Source organism: Halyomorpha halys, unplaced genomic scaffold (assembly GCF_000696795.3).
Source record: "Halyomorpha halys isolate HHAL.00 unplaced genomic scaffold, Hhal_1.1 Scaffold612.1, whole genome shotgun sequence".
NCBI classification, from domain to species: Eukaryota; Metazoa; Arthropoda; class Insecta; order Hemiptera; family Pentatomidae; genus Halyomorpha; species Halyomorpha halys.
The window spans coordinates 52979-71358 of record NW_027114055.1 but is presented as its reverse complement, the minus strand read 5'-3'; the positions used below and the strand labels follow the sequence as shown (position 1 = coordinate 71358).

The 18380-nt window shown below is 31.8% G+C and overlaps 1 protein-coding gene across 4 annotated transcripts in view; it reads left to right on the top strand.

Annotated features, from left to right (window-relative positions):
* mRRF2 (mitochondrial ribosome recycling factor 2) overlaps positions 1 to 18380 on the top strand; it is a 152760-nt gene that overhangs the window by 86925 nt on the left and 47455 nt on the right. For all 4 annotated transcript variants that reach the window (XM_067051305.1, XM_067051304.1, XM_067051303.1 and 1 more), the window contains 3 exons: positions 332 to 463; positions 4055 to 4210; positions 17481 to 17583. In XM_067051305.1, coding sequence (XP_066907406.1) covers positions 332 to 463; positions 4055 to 4210; positions 17481 to 17583 — 391 coding nt within the window. The remainder of the gene's footprint in view (positions 1 to 331; positions 464 to 4054; positions 4211 to 17480; positions 17584 to 18380) is intronic.

The window sequence follows — 18380 nt, the reverse complement described above, 5'->3', positions numbered from 1 at the left end:
AACGTATTTCTTTTAGACAAAGAAAACTGGTTAGCTTGCTTTATAATTTAAAATAACAAATCGCAATATTAAAATTATACATAAAATAAAACATATCAAAACCCTTTAAACATCAAAATATACTATTCACTAAAAAAGAGCATATTACAATATATATATTTTTTAATTGGTCTTGAGGATTATTCAATAATATCATCCTCAAGACCCACCAAAAAAATACATACCTACAACAGTTAAGAGAAAATTTATCAATATATATATTGATCCAAGTTAATAATTAGTATTATGTGGTTATATATAGTATTATAATTTTTTTTAAATTCTTTGCTAGGGTAAAAAGGTATATAACTTACATAAGGAGAAAACAGATAAAGCTTTATCATTGTATAAAGTTTTTGCTGATGAGATGAATGAAGTGTCTTCTGTTGGATGTGGAAACTTTGTTGCTGTTTCTGGACTGAAGGTTGGTTATGATATTGCTTAATATTCACTTATCAACTTTAATTTTTTTTTTTAATAATTTATTTATTGTTATTTACAACTGTATACACATATATACAACAAGTAAATTTGCTGTAGGTGACAGTGACATGATACAAACATGTGGAGAATCTACCCACTGATAAGAACTCCAATTTTTTTTTTTTTTAAGTTCATATAAATATAAATCTTTATTTATCGATTATAATAAAATATATCTATTTTGCCTCAATATTCTTTATTAACTCATTTTAAATCTTCAATGTTTCGGCCAATCTGGCCATTATCAAGGACAACCTTAACTTTCAATTTCACAGCCTCATATTAATCATGTTTTCTGAAATTGTTTGAGTTTACTTGAAAAAAAAATCTAGTGTGGTGCACACTTCACACAATTTTCACCTTTCACCTTACTTTGTGTTGAAATTGCTCCTCACAACAGATATTTTTATATTATTAACTGTGACAATATTTCCCCCCTACCAATTTTCCAAATTTCAGTTAACCAATGGGCAAACTCCACTTTTAACAGAAATTATGTATATTTCTTGTTCCATAATTTTAACTTAATGATCTTTTACTGGAAGAGTCTTTGGAATTAAACTGGATTTGGTGAATGATACAATTCTTCCTTATTTCAAATAAAATAATTTATTTCATATAATCAGCAGCAACGTTTCGGGATTCAGGTTGCTGATAAAAATAACCTATATATATAACATATAATTATCTCCTTTCTTGTCATTCTTATATATTAGAATATATTATATATATTATTAGGAGAATAATTACCTTCCATTATTCTCCTAAAATGTATGACTATTAACAGTTAAATAGTTTTTATTTATTAAATGACATTAATATTATTATATATTAGCAAGATTGACAAGAAAGGAGATAATTATGTGAGTATTGTGTAATTATATGGTTGAAAAAATCCCGGGTGGAGCAGGGGCTCGAGAACTCACAACCTTTGGGTTGGTAGTCAAGTGCGTTATCACACTGCTACCGTCGCCCTGGTCCTGCCCATTGAAAGTCTCAAATTCAAAAAGTAATCATTCAATAAGCATGTTGTCAGTATCAGAATGGTGAGACAGAAAAACTGTGCATACGCCCACCAGTCAAATTTGTGTGTGAACAGTTCTTTTATTTATGGGGTTTTCTTCACTCTATACTACCTTTGACTTTCTGTGTTAAATATTATATTTTCTAAAATCTTTGGCTTTCCTGCGTTATATTTTACATCTGTATTTCTGAAAATTTGTTTTAAAAATGAAAAAATATTTGTCCCCTTATCTCCTTAAGTTAATTATCAAATCCTTTCATAGTTTATATTTATCCATTTTTCATTACTAATAAAAATGTGAGATGGTTAATTATTTCAAACAAACCAAATTAAAGGTACTTTAGAAGAATACATTTTTTCAAAATTCAGCATTTAAGCCCTGTCAAACTTTCAATAAGGGTATGACCTAACTGATATTAAAGACCATTTAATTGTACATTTACATGCCAAGTTTAATCAAAATCGTTTGAGCTGTTTTAAGAAAATCCAAAAAAAATTAAAATTTGATTCTATTAAGTAGCACTTTAGCTCAGTCATTTTTATTGAAAAAATTTGTCACATCCTAGGTGTATATACGCCTGGAATATGCAATTGCAGTGTTGTATGACTTGGTTTTTGAACTAGCTCGACTATTCATAGGAAGACCATTTTGTAAGGCTTGGTTATTTGGACTCAGGGGATGTTTAAATGTTTATTTCCATCTAAAACTCAAATTAGAAATTTGGTATGATTGCAATACTTTTCCTTACTATATATTCCATTCATAGGCAAGAGAAAGGAAAAAACTAAGATGGGCGCTATAGGGGCTAGGGATTTTTCGCGATTGAAAAACTATTATCTTCCCCAGAGTAAATGTTTGCTGGTTCAAGTGATAAATAAAAAAACAGAGGACCTGGAAATAATCTCATAAAAAAATTAAAATAATAAAGAAAGTTAAATGATAGAAAAAGTACCTTCCAAATGATAGACAGTTTAATAGTATTGAAATATAAACAAATGAAATAAAGAAATGACTTGTTCTGTTGTTACAAAAAATAAAAGAATGAATTATGAAGTAAAAAAAAAAATTAAATATATATAGAATCAAAAAATTTGCCTTACACAAAAAAAAATACTACTTGAGTTAGTTAGAAAACAAAAAAAAAAATAAGGAAGCTCAATGAAGGGAAAAAATAGTCACTCATAGATGGGGGGGGGTCGATATGCGTATATCGAATAACTCTCCTGTCTAATCTCATCTGAGATGGACGTCTTGTTGATGCCATTGCTGGTAAAAAATTAGAAGTTGGGTGAGGGTCCCTCGAAAGACAGTGCCCCGATAAACAAGTAGAGTCTGGTGAATGAGAGTGCCAGGTAAACAGCTCCAATACCTAGCTGCTAATACTGACTGCAGAATGCCTTATCAATCTGTATCCAGGCCCTAATTCTACTGCAGTTGGTCTGTTCTTGTGTATGTCCCACCGCAGTGAAGTATTTACACACATACCACAACAACATCTCTAATTGTCCATAATTTACTCAACAAATTAAACATAAATTTAAAATATTAAGTAACTTGTGGTTAAAATTAATAAAAAATTAACTTATAATTAACAAAACACCAATTGAAAGTAAATAAAAATTAAAGAAAAGAAAATAAACTAAACTTTTGGGCTTTAACAGGTGCTTATGAAAGTGAGAGTTAATATTGAAAGTGGTTAATATTGCACTTTTTCTACACTCTGGGTCATTTTCTTTATGAAACCTTATAGTTAGTTTAAAATGATGCAGGTAATTTTCGAAAAAAAATATATAACTAAATAGGACCAAAGTTGGAGAATGATAAATTATGTATTTGTAATGACTTATCTCGTGGCAAAAAGGAATGGCTTGGTATTTCAGTAATTGGTAACCCAATGACGTATGATACAGTCTAAACCAATTTAAAAGTATTTTGACTTTGATTTGGATTCCATTTATATGAGTTCATTACTTAATTGCGACTTGACCACTGAATCATATAAAGAAGTGTTGAGTTTTTGTCAGGTTCACTAAAGAAGTTTAACACACTTATTTTATTGAAATTAATAAGAAATAAATCAAAATTGGTAATGAAGTAGTGTAGGATCAAAATTAACAGTCTCCACTTTTTGACAGAATTTATGTAATAGAATCTATAGCTATTCTAATGGATTTTGCATTTTGAATAAAACCTGCAATATTTCATCGACTAAACAAGCATAATCATTATATTTAGTATCAAATATAATAGGAGAATAAGAATTTTTCTGATAATCCTCCTAGACATCTGAAAAGAAGATGGCTTCGAGATCTTCTCCTCTAAAAATATTGGAAGTCTAACAATGGGTAGATTCTCCGCATGTCTGTATCATGCCATTAATATAACTCGCATCACATTTACTTATTCTATATATTTAATATAGTTGTAAATATCAATTAATAAATTAAATAAAGTAAAAATAAAAAATACTCTATTTGAATATTGATAGCAATTTTCTTTTGGTTTAGACAGTACAAAGTGGAGATATAATATGTAGCTCTTCTACTGCAGCAAAGAAACTTAAGATATTTAATTGTAAAAATAAAGATACCTTTGAGAAGCTTCTTCAAGGCAGTTGGGTACCTAAACCCGTATTTTTCTGTTCTGTCGAACCTCCATCTCAGGTATGTGTGTAAAGTTATAAGTAAACTGATTTTTGTAATGTTGGTTTTTAATAAATATTTTTCTTCTGTAAACTTTTCCAGCATAGCATTGGTATATATGTTTTGAGTAGAGTAAAAAGACAGTTTCTGGCTCAGGGCTTTTGAGCACTAAGGTTGCACCTATTTCCTGCCAAATATTCTAATCTTTAAGTGCTTCATCTAGCGGACTTGTTCAGATCTAAGTTTGGACCTATTTTCACCACTCATCCAGTTTTTTTTCTCTACTTTAATAATTTTTGGCTTCAGAAATTAAATATATATGTATATATTATCCATAGTTTACTATAAATTATGGTTTCATCAGGCATGTAGATATTCAGATGTGATCCTGATTAGAACATGGCTGAATTTGTTTCAAACTCCACCCTATAATTTGGACATCAGCATACCCGATCGGCAATAGCCTATAATCACTTTTACTTCAGTTCGGATGTTTAATTACTGCAGTCTGGGATGAAGCCAAAGTATGCAGTTATTGATAATTATAAACTGGTTCTGATTTTTAATGAGTGAACTGTATATTATGACAAAATAAATATATTTAAATACTAATTGGAATCTATATAGGTTGGACTAATAAATATACATTGAACTATTAAACTATTACATACGATGACTTCTTCTTGCTGTTGTTATAAGATTTTGAGTAATGTTGTGGTTAATGATTTCACTATCCTTTTCTTCTCTCCGCCTCCTGGAGAGCTAGCAGATCCTTTGGTCTCCTCTACTGCATTTGGCTAACAAAGCGCTTTTAAGTAGAAAATTCCTTTAACCTTTGAGAGTGAAGATGGTGTACAGTCTCTTCGCTTCTCTAGTTCTCAAGGTAATGGAATGGTAGTTGGACAACTCGGCCAATAGAGAGTAGCACATGAGCTAGCAGTACCTTATATATTTGATTGAATTGAATTTGTTCAGGAAGGTTCCCTGAACATACCACCAACCTAAATTGAGCCTGGTTTGATCAATTTAACACCATACTAGTTGTGCAGAGATAAACAGAATATTACAATAATTTGTTACATGGAGCTAACTAACATGATTACAATAACATTAATAGAATCTAATATATCGAATAATAAGAACAAAAAATGAGTGAAATTATACAATAATTAACAAGATGGATAACTTACAGATTACATTACATTTAGTAAACAAATCATGTCAAAATGGCTGTAATATATAAATAAAATGTATGATAAAATGATACATGAGTATAATGTATAAATAAAATTGTAATGTTTATTTTCTGTGTTGGATCTGATGAAAAAAATACAAACTTATATAAATAAAAAAAATCCTTAATACAAAAAAAATTAAAGAACACGAATAAATGAAAAGGCTGCATAGCTAAAAGACAAGATATGAATAACGATAAGAAACAGACTTAATAAAATAATTAATATAAATCCCTTAAATGGAGAAATGCCCCCATTCCCTACTTAGTTGTGTACAGGGACAAGACGTTTACAGCTCTGGCAAATATTTTTGCTGGACTGGGTTTCAACTACATTGGTAGTTGAACGAAAAACACTTGTTGTAGTCAGAATAGGGCTACATATTGCTATAAGAAAATGAATTAGCAGTGACAAAGTTGGAAATGCCACGAAAACCGGTTGATGATTGATTTCCAAAAAGAGGAGCTTGTGGTGGCAGAAGATCCAGAAAATGGTGAGGACGAAAGAGCAGCTGTTGCTCCCAAAATGGAACTCTCCTGATTACTAATTGAACCAAAACATGATGAAGATGTTTTGGTGTTAGGTGATCCAAAAATAGAGCAACTATTGGTACTAGGATTTCCCAAAACTGATGGTGTAGTTATAGTATTTGAAACTCTGGCCATTGACCATCCGGTAATTGTTCTCTTCTACGGGAAACTAAGATATTAGTGATGTGGCTTCTCTGCACAATGCTCCCTGTAGATATTGGATTTTTTCCACTTTGGTAAGAGTGGGTTCATTGTTGACCACGGAGGTAAAGGTGTCCTTAAAATGGGTCCATTTGACCAGAGAATGTTGGCAGGGGGATCTGTGGTAAGCGAGCCCTGGCAGAAGCATTGATGCTCATATTTAAGGACTGGCGTTCGCTAAGTTGTGCATTAGGTGCTGCAGTGGTGGTTTGAGATGAGGCACGTGCGATCGCTTGTCCCGATTATATTTCGCTTCAGAGCATGGAGTTTACGCTCCAATTTGGCTATCTGTACTGAGAACTCTTGGATCCTGTCTGTCATACCTTTATTTTCTTCAAATTAAATAAAGAACCCTAGGGTAAGAAAATAAAAATATTATTATTTTTATTTATATTTATTCTTTCAAGACGTTTATTTAATCTCTACTTTCTTCTTCTTCTATTTTTTTCCCCCGTATTGTTTTTGTTTTATGTACATCTCCTGTACTTTTTTAACTGTATATTTTACGTATTTTTAAAAAATTTTTACTCTTGCCATTGTTACTTATTTTTTATTCTTATCATTGTTTATTCAAGTTTATTTTATACTGATACTATTTTATGTCTTCCTTTTATTTATATGTAATTTCTTATCACTTTATTTTTACATAATATTTATCCTAGCTTAAATTACCTTATTGTATCTTATTGTTGTAATATTCTCAGTTTTCTTTTTTTTTTTTTTTGTATCTTTTTAGCCCTAATGAAGCCCTGCAAAGTGGGGCGAAACGTCGGACATTAAAATAGTTTTAAACTATTTGTTCTTTTTTTGACCGCAACCCTGACCATCTTCTTATATTTAAATCTTTACGGTCAACTATATATACATATATATTAGTTTGTAATGTTGTAATCATGACATGATTTACAAAATAAAATGAACTTATACATGAACAATAAAATAAATAACACATTCGTGAAGTTAATATTTGGTGCAATAAATAATCAATTATGTTACAAATGATTTTGTGTAAATTAAATGATTAAATCAATTTAATATCTGGTAATGTCTAACCAGGAGTTTTATTTAGGTTCAAATCCGGCTGGAGAGTGTCACATCGTCTCCAAGTTAAACGTGTATAAAATCGGCAATAGTGGACCAAGTGGACGAGGCAAAGGATTTTTGTAAGAAAATGTTTTCGCAATTTCAGGTAAATTGGGGCTGTTTTATCTTTGCGATATCTGAAGGGATTAAGTGATAGTGCCCCCCACCAGGCCTAGCTCCGCCTACTCCCCACCTGTCATCCGCTCTCACTTCATTCAGCTTGTCTATAACTCGCCGATAACTACGTATGTATTACGTAAAAAAATTATCGATTATTGTATTATATCAAATATATGTTCTATACACCATATACCATCATGACAACCGTAGAAGAAAAATTCAATATATTAATAGAAAAAATATTGGGTCTAGAAATGAAACTAGACGAAAATATGAAAAACCAAGAAGAAGAAATAAGAGATATAAAATCGAAGTTTAGTGAATTTACATCGGACATTCAAAATTTTAGAGAAAGGGAGAAAAACTTAATTCGAAAACGAAATATAATAATATTTGGCTTAGACAGGGAAAATATTTCTGAAATGCATAACATGATTATGAAAGTACTGATATATGTTATACCAAACTTTCGACCATACGATGTAGCAGAAATAAAGATAAAAAAAAAAAAAGGCAACAAGTATGATATAGAGAATTATCGGCCTATCTCCCTCTGTTCAACTATTTCAAAAGTTTTCACCAGTGTTCTCAAAGAACGGCTAACAAAAAGAATAATGGAATGTGTTGATGAAGAACAAGCAGGTGTTAGGAAGGGATTTTCGACAGTGGACCACATTCAGACTGTAAACCAAATCATCGAGAAAGCAAATGAATATAACTTCTCTCTATATCTTTGTTTCCTTGACTTTAGGAAGGCTTTTGAAGGTATAATACATTCAGAAATATTTAAGGCACTAAGATTAATAGGAATAGAGGACAAATATATTAAGATAATATCATGGCTTTATAAGGAGATGATAGCATATATTATGACTGAAAAGAAAGGACAAAGCTTTGATATTGAGAGGGGTGTGCGACTTGGTGATCTGCTATCTCCAATTTTGTTTGTTCTTATGTTGGAGATGGAGTTCTGGCGTCTTGGATGAGAAGAAGTAGGCATCAAAATAAATGGAAAATGGCTGAGCAATCTACGTTTTGCCGATGATATTGTGCTCTTTGCAAAAGGCATGGAACAACTGAGAGAAATGAAGCGGCTTTTGGCATTGTGTGAAGAGGTTGGTCTTTATCCGAACTACCAGAAGACAAAAGTTATGACAAATGGCGTAAAAGAGGATTATGAAATTAACAACCATAAGTTGGCATACGTTGAAGAGTATATTTATCTGGGTCAGTTAATATCATTCACAGATAGAGGAGCAAAGGAGGTCCAGAGGTGATTGGCACTTGGTTGGAAATAGTTTTGGTCCCTTAGGCATATAATGAAGTGAAAAAGTATTGACCCTAAAAGGCAGGTCTTCGATAGTTGCTTTAGCCCAGTGGTCACTTATGGATGTCAAGCTTGGTCACTGACTATAGCTCAGGAGAGGAAATTACAGGTGTGGCTAAATAATATTGGAAGAAACATTGTGAATGTAAGGAAAAGAGATTGAATAAAAAATTCTTGGATCCAGAAAGAAACAGGTCTCACTGACACACTGAAGATGATAAGATTGAGCAAATGGAAATGGGCAGGGCATCTCCTTCGATGCGAAGATGACAGATGGTCAAAAATTGCCACAGAATAGACTCCGTACGACCTTCAAAGAAGAGGACATCAAAAGAAAAGATGGAGCGATATGTTCAAGAGAATGGTAGGACCCCTCTGGTGGAGAGCTTCTAGGGACAGGGATGTCTGGAAGAAGAAATGAAAAGAACTCGTCTTCCAATAGGTCTTCACCCCGGGAAGTGCTGACTATTACTCTCGAAAGGGAAAGCCTATGCAGAAAAGGATACAGAAAGATGGAAAGAAAATTTATAGAAGTTGATGTTTTGTCAACTATTATGTATAATTTATTTACTTATTTTTTCTCTCTCTATCTTCTTTAAACGTATTGTATTTTGTAATGATTTTAATTTATTGTATAAATAAAAGGCTATTTCATTTCAATGTCCAACCTAATTTTAATGGTTAAAATTAAATTTAGATTATTCGGAGCCTGTGGGCCATATGTTCAATAATAAATGACTGTATTTTTCATTAAAAAATAAAAATTTAATGAAACATTTTATTTTTCATTAAAAAATAAAAAATTAATGAAACATTTTTTGTATAATAAATTCTTGTAACGGAGGGCCATTTGTGCAATTACTGCAGTCTGGAGTGAAGCCAAAGTATGTAGTTATTGACTATTATAAACTGGTTCTGATTTTTAATGAGTGGACTGTATATTTGAACAAAATAAATATATTGAAATACTATTGGAATCTACATAAGTTGGACTAATAAATATAAATTGAACTGTTAAACTATTACATATGATGACTTCTTCTTGCTTTTGTTATGAGATGTTAGGTGATGTGGTTACTGATTTTGGTATCTTTTTCTTCTCTCCGTCTCCCAGAGGGCCAGCAGATCCTTCGGTCTCCTCTACTGCATTTGGCTAATGAAGTGTCTTTGAGTAGAAAATTCCTTTAACCTTGAAGAGTGAAAATGGCGGATAGTCTCTTCGCTTCTTTAGTTCTCTAGGTCTATATCAAATGGCAGTTGAACAAATCGGCCAACAGAGAGTAGCACATGAGCTAGCAGTGCCTTATATATTTGACTGAATTGAATTTGTTCAGGGGGTTCCCTGAACATTGGAACTATTGAACTTTGCATTGAAATTTTATTTTCTGCTTATACTGGCGGCCTCCTTAAGAAAAGTCATAGCTAGGAGGACCCTGCAAGGAATTGAGAGACTTAGTAATATTTGAATATGCCCAAAAAGTAGAGAAATACTTTCTTAATATAACCCAGCATTGATTCCAGTCTTTTTCTCTCCGATTATTTTTTTCCTAGTGCCAGGCTCCACTCCAACTCTCTCACAGAGATATTTTGGTATACCCTAAACATTTTCTCAAATGAGTCTTCTGTTTTGAACAGATGATTCTCAATAATTGTGTTTTGTTTTTCATGTGATATTGAATTTTCCCTCAGTTAAGAGTTCAGTAAACCTTTAATACGTATTTTGGATGAGAATGTCGGTAGGACTGTGAAACTTCAGATATGTAATAACAGCAACTCCGTATATTGTGACTATCCTTGAAAATTTAAGTATTTCATAACTTGAACATATTTGCATGTTCAATACTCGTTCTATCAATTCTAGTTTTTTGTTCACCTCATTGAGAAGAGTAGGGAGAGATTCATGCAAACCATTTAAGCACCAGTCACACGATGATTAAAAAGGCTATCCACTCTTTTCTATTCTCCCACCTCATTCATTACCCCCTCTCTTTCTAAACTTTATCCTGTTATTTTATGTTAAATATTTGATAGTTGTCATATTTTTAAAAGATTTACTTATTAAATTTTTTTTTTTGTATTATACCTCTTTTAGTTCATCAACATATTTTCAATTTTTTTTATTTAAGCCTCCTTACCATGTCAAGATATTATATCAAGGAGGTTATTTCTATCTTTGCATATTTTCCATTAATTCATACTTTGATCTACGGGTTTTTTTGAACCTTGCCAGTGACCATAACACGCACATTGTTTGGTTTATGGGTATTTAACCACCCCACCAGTGACCAAAATACTCAGGGGATCAGCATTAAAATCTACGCACTGGAGATCTTCAACTTGGATGAAGATAGGATTAAATCTCTTTTGAGAGTGAACTACTTTCAATTTGAAACTATTATACAAGAAATCAAAGGTGATTCTATGTTTAATTTTAAACATTCTGCCAAACAATTGTCTGTGGAATTATAGCTTGCAATTGTGTTGTACAGATTGGTTTGTTCATGAGAAGGAGCTTCCATTCGCAAAATTGCTAATTTATTTGGTTGTGGAGACGGTGGAACTATCAATATCATAACAAAGCGAATTTTCATTGCTATTTTAGGTAAAAGACATAAGTTTATTTTTTGGCCATCGGAAGCTGAGAGAAATGAAATTATTTCCACCACCTTGGACGAATTGCCCCACTGTATTGGGTATGTTGACGGTACGGAAATAGCTTTGGCTGAAAAACCATCTATTGACCCTGATTCTTATTATTCAAGAAAGCAGCCGTTTTCATTGAAGGCACAAATAGTTCATGATTACAAACTCCAAGTAAGGCACTTTATTTGTGGGTTTCCTGGGAGTGTATTTAATACCAGAGGATATTTAATTACTCCATTAATGAAAAAAATCATCTAATTATTTTAGTGGGATGCAGTGGATTGCAGGAGATACACCATATGCTGTAAAACTGTATTTTTTAAGTTCATTCAAGACTCCTCTAGGTGGTAACCTCACAGACCGTCGGAAAAAATTTAATGCTCATTTTAGCAAATATCGTGTGAGAGTTTTACACACTTATACACTTTATACGTTTATACACTTTATGTATAATAAAGGAAAAGTTCAATAGCCTTAAGGAATTGAAGATTAGAATTTTCAATAAAGAGTCAATCAAGTTTGCATGAGCTTGGTTTACTGTTTGCTATATATTACACAACATCTTGCGGCCTACAGAAGAACAATTATTTGCAGAAGAAATTCTGACAATCGATGAGGATCCTGATGGAAATCAAGATGATAACATAAGTGGTCATGCCAAACGGAATACTTTATTTAAAATTTTTCAGTGACATATTCTCTCATGGATACTTGATTAATTGCCTGATAATAATCTTTGAGTTTAGGTTGTTACTAATTTCTAATATTTTATTGTGCATCTTTGAATAAAATTATTATGTTCTAATAAAAGTTGAGATTATGTCTAAAACTCACTTTTTTAGAATTTATTGTATTAATGAACCCATTATCCTGCTATCTTCAAACCTTATGTATTGTTTAAGAATAAAATCACTTATTTTCAGTAATTCCTTTGAAAAATTTTCTAACAACATATAACATGTTACATGTCAGGTAAAAGTTAATTTGAATAGCTATAAAATGTCATGTTTCTACCTTAATCACGAGTGGAGCTATTTGTGTTTAAAAAACTAGCCATTAACAATTTATAAAACTATAGAGCTATAATTTTAAAACTGGTGAACATAATTTAATAAAACTTGGATGTTCCTCTTAGGTGCCAGGAAGCTTTATGGAAATTACTTTAGTGCCAAATTTTATTAGATTATCTAAGATAATCTAACACACCAACTGGAAATGAATGAACCCATGTATGCTTTCTATCGATATTTTCGTCAGTTGTGGAAAAATATTTAAAAACAAATTATCTTTAGACAGGAACTTATGGTGTTACTCAAGTCATATTAAATCCTATATATCTATGGATATCAGTTATAAAACAATCACTATTTAAGGTTTTGAAGTCATATTTATATCAATTTAGAAAATTGTTTTGATTCTAATAATAAATAGGCATGGTATAGTAAATTTAAAATAAATGATAGTAACACATACTTTTTTTGTTTCTACATTTTCATTATTTTTTCATCCTTTTTTTTATTCATTTTGTCCCCGTTATTTATCCATATATCTAAATACTATTTTATCCTTTAAACCCAATACATATTCTCTTTATATTTTCCCTCTTTAACAAATATAAAATATAAAACTATGAGAAGATTGTTGACCCTGTATAATATATATGAGTAGAAGATGGTTAGGGGTGGACTAATAATGCTATTTCTTTAATTAATATAACAGTCAGTCAGTCCGTTGATTGTCAATTTTGTATTTGAGAGGTGCGGGCATAAATAAAATGATAAAAAAAAAGTATCTCACGATTTTGTTATAAAAAGTTTTTGTTATTGTCATTAATTTACAGCTCAAGAGACCCTTATTATTATATTCAAATAAACCATTAAACAATTTTCTTATTCTTATTAATTTATAGCTCAAGAGAACCTTATTATTCTAGTCAGATTAACTATTAAGTGATTTTCTTTTCTTATTAAAAAAATACTGTATAAAATAAATGCTTCTGCTCTATTTTCAGTTTACACAGTCTAGGTATAATAATTTAGTTCTTCTAAGGTATAATAAATATTTATAAGCTAGAAGAAATAAGTAAATGTATATATTATAAAATATTTATAAGTCAGAAGAAGTAATAGCAACTGCTGCCAAAAATTGTGGTGTATTATAAGCTAACGTTTAACTAAGGGGAAAGGAGTAAGTGTGTAGGGATAGAAATTTTCCCTCTTGAAGGGTGGTTAATTTCGTAACCTACCCTAAGTCATCCATAGTCAGCTCCGCTCGGGACCACCAGTACACTTTTGTCTCGAAAAATGGACTTCCGCCATTTTGGGGGAGCTGAGGTAAACAATTGCCCTAAAGATCGTGAATACCCCTAAAGTTTGGCTTAGAAACTAGTTTCATCAACTTCTTACTATCAGTTACCAGCTGAATATTTTGGTGATTTCTGATATTTACCATTGTTTTACCGAAAATGGCATTGTTTAATTACTTATAAAATTCCTTTTCAAAGTCGTTGGTGGCTTCTTTTTGTAACTGTGTCATATTCTATATAAGTGAAACTTAATTAAACTTAAAGCACGATGATTTTTTTCTAGTTTAAATCCATGTTTAATTCTCTATTAAATTTCAATGATGTAATAGTAGCGGTATCTTTTTATCAAAATTTTTTTGAATTACTATTGGTCTCTGGTTGACAATTGTTTCAGGTAACAAAAGTAAATCAACATGAATATGAATGAAGGAATTCATGTATTTATTATTTGCTTCTGCATATCTGTGCAATACCTGACTCAAATCTCCCTGAATTCCTTGCTCTATCATTAAAATCATATCATAGTCCTGTGAGAGCTCTATGTTCATTTTTGTATATTTTAACATGACATCAAACGTCAAACCGGGAACAGTAAAATAATGAGCTGGATTAAGTTTATGTATCTTCATCAAAACTGTTTGAAAAGATAGGAAGACGTCACAATGTAGAAGAATATCAGTTTTAAGTAGATGTCTTCATTACCTTTAATTTATCTGTAGATTGAGATTTCACAATCATAATCCAATCTTTGTGGCATGAATCTATAAGAATCAATGAATCTCAATTTAATTTTACCAACATTTTTTGTGAATGATATATGTATGTTTCTTTGCTATTTGAAATTACTTTAACTCTCCCAGGAAAATTTTCCAATTCCTTAACTATAACATGTGTATCGTAATGGCTTAAGTTGTGCATTATAACAATTATAAATAAGGGATTTACTCGTTTTGCATTACAGTTATTACAGGACGGTCTTAAGTAAATTTGACTATGATCTCTAACTTTTATATTGTTTTTTGTAAATATGTTTTGACACATGTGCCAGATCTTAACTTAATCTCAATCTTCTTCTGATGAGATCCACATTAATTTATTTATTTTAGAAATTGCTTGTCGGATTTAAGTAATCTTAATTTTTCGGTTCTTTTTTGAATTTATATAAAGTCGGGGTCGGGGGTCTCATTTTCTGATCCCCCCCTTGCTGCGGATACCGGAAGACCCCGAAGAAGATGGCCAGAATACGTCACGCGGCGGCGAAGACGTCACCAGATAAGCGCCTAATTTCTATTACCCATGAGACCAACCAATACTAATGTCTATAATTAAAATATTATATCACAGCTAACACACTAACCATAATTGCCCCTCCAGGGATTACTACTTAAACTTAAGAGAAATATATGAATGTTTTTTGACTGAAAGGTCTTACAATTTAAAGACCCCTTTTCCACACTGGTTTTAATTTAATTATAATTTTAAAATACAATTGGGGTACCTGAAGTACAGCACAAGCAGGTTCCGATGTAAACAGCTTGAATTTGTTTCTGATAAATCTGTAATACATTCTATTAAGTGAAAGGCAGCATTGACTCCTCTATAAACTCCAGTTATTGGAATGTCTACTCCTTCAATCCCTTAAACTTTTATAAAAAATGATATAGAATCATGCCTGTGATATTTGATCATGTTCGCTGACGATTCATTAATGAGAACTAATATTGATTCTAAGTAAGCATAGATAACAAACTATACTTTATTGTGTCGCTCCACATTTGAGTATCTGATAACTGTCAAAGTAATCTAATCAAATTTAACCTTTATCAGGACCTCTAGCTCACAACCTTAGGACCTTTGGCCTGATAAAGGTTGAGAGCTGCAGATACCTGAATCTGCTCCTGAGCAGTCAGATCACAACCATCTGGTGCAGCTGGGGGCTAGGGAAGACCAAATCCTCTGAACATTTCAAGTCAGAGAAGAATCACCATCTGTTTATTGAGTACATTATTGAGTACATGGTGATTTGAGAAAAAGTCAAATGATTATGGTGGTCAGAGCAAATAGGGGTAGACAAAATCGTTCGTCCGGTGAAAATGCATGGTTGACACGTTGCGGGACACTGAGCAACAGTAGGAGGTGACACTGGCATACCGCCAAGGAAAGACCAATCACCAGGGATTAAGTGAAACTCTGCAAGCATTATGTCAATGGTACTTTTGGTGAGGGATGAAAAAGACTATAAAGGGGACAATAGGGATCTATGAAATTTGTCTCAGTTCTAAGTATGATTGACGCCCACCTAAAGGGATGCAGGAGGAAGCGCTTATAGTGGAATCACCACAGAGTGAGAAGTTAGTGATGGATCAGAGTCATAGATCTGTATAGCAAACTTTTTTTTATGACCCCCTCCTGGGTCATTTCTGGCATACGAAGGGGGGGTTATCTAGAGGTAACCAACCTATTCTAACCATGTTGGGGGGTCAAGTTTTCATTTTGTGGGACTGCTATAGAATCGAAAAAAGTTAACCCCCCAGGCTGGATTCAAACTTCAGTCAAGAGCGAATTGCTTAACTCCCCTGTTTAGCAAACTAGCGATTGCGTTTCAAGCTCAGAACAGATTAGGAGAGATGGTTTTGGCAGCACTCAGGACGTGGTTTCAATTTTATGGGGTTCTCGATTGCATCTGTTCAGCCTCAGGGGGCTGGGAATTTGATTAAGCAAGCATTAGGGTGGAAATAAAAACCCCAAAGTAGTATGGTACTTCAACACACCGGGATACCCCTAGAGGAGGGGAAGCATAGAGCGTATGCACTGCACACTCAGTGATCACTTGATGTTGTATCAAATTGATAAGGACCTGGAACGGATCTACATTTCGATTTCTATCTCCCCTTCTACGCTGCAGGATCCACCCAGAGTAACTAATTTGTATTTACACATGAGCGGATGAAAACTCAGGCTTTGGACAAGCCCAACCTGATGAAGATGCGACAGGCTGCTTCCATCTGAAACTTCTTGATATCTGCTAGTATCTTCTACCTTTTAAGTTAAATGAGATTGTACATTGATTGATGTGAAATAATGACAGGATAGTGTTAAGTATTTCATGGTACTTATTTAATAATATTTAGTTAAACTTAGGTCTTATTTTCTATTAATATTTGTTTTAATTCCTAGTAATTCCATATGTTGTCAACAAGCATTTTTTTCCTTTTTCTAATGTATTTTTGATACTCAGAGATCTTTCACAAGTGCCATTTTGATTTTGCTTGAAACCTGACATCAGTCGGTATGTTCATACATGTACAATTTTATTTTACTTACGTATTTAATTAATTACATATAAGTTTTCTTTCTCCTTTTTTATAACTTTAATTTTATTTTTTAGTTTTTCTTATAATTCATTATACATTTGCTTCCAATACTACTTATGTGTTATTTTCTAGTTATTTTGTATTTCCCTTTTATTCATTATAATTATCTTGTTTTTTGTTCTTAGCCAGGATGAAGGCCTGATAAATAAATAAGTTTTTACTTATTTTTTTCTTTACTGACTGCACCCCCAACCATTTTCTCCTTATATAATGAACTATTTTAGAAAAAAATCACTAGGACCTGATGCCTGAACACAATTGGGTGAGAGTTCTAGAGTGGAACTTGATTGAATTGGAAAAAATATGTTTACTTGCTCCTTTGTTAAAATTACAACATTTATCTGTTACAGTTATTTATATTAAATTACTTAGTTATTGAAAAATTTGACAAAAATGATATACTTGTTTTTATCATTGCGCCAGTCAGTAAAATTTTTATTAATTTCAGTTGATAACTTCTTTTTTTTTTTTAGTTCTATCAGTTAGCCCTTGATAAAGCTCTTTTGGAACTATCTCGAGAAGATCCTAGTTTAAAGGTGACTTTGAATAATGAAACTGGACAGACCATTTTGGGAGGTAACTGACTTTTTTTATTATTTAACACAAACATTTTGCATTATGCATGATAAATTATTTTTCAAATGTTTATGTTAATTTGATTTAAATATCCATATAGAACAAACTTTATATTCTGTATCATTATTATCTAAACATGGATACACTTCTTAAAGCCACGAGGTCTAAATCATGGTGAATTTAGTCACCTAAATTGATAATTTAGATCTTTTTTGACATACTTGAAGATTGTTGATTGATCATGTGTATTCATGAATGGAATATGGTCTGGGTGCGGTCAAAAAACTCAAACAGTAAATGGGTATACTATTTTTATTGAGTCAACGTTTCAGCCCACGTTGCAGGGCTTCGTCAGTGCTAAAACAGATACAAAAAGATACTTGACATAGTTACAAAAAAAAAAAAAAAACATAAGTGGAAAATAGCAGGGATATGTAATAAAAAGTAAAATTTAATAAGAAAAATTAAAGGTTGTAAACAGTAAATGAAAACGGTAATAGTAACAGATAGATAAGAGATAAAATAAGAGAAGAAATATTAAAGAAAGTACAAATTAAGATATAAAAAAGAAAAGAATAAAATCAAATGATGAGACAGAATTCACACCTGTTTTGACGGAAGTCAAAGTCAGAGTGAGCCGTTTGTATTGGGAGGAGTGGGGATGGCAGTTTAGCACGCCACAATAAGAAAATAATTTTAAAGTAAACATTGTAAAAAAAAAAAATTTAAATTAGGTAAACAATAAATGGTTATATATATAATAGAGGGGGGAAGAGATATTTACAAAATTATTAAAA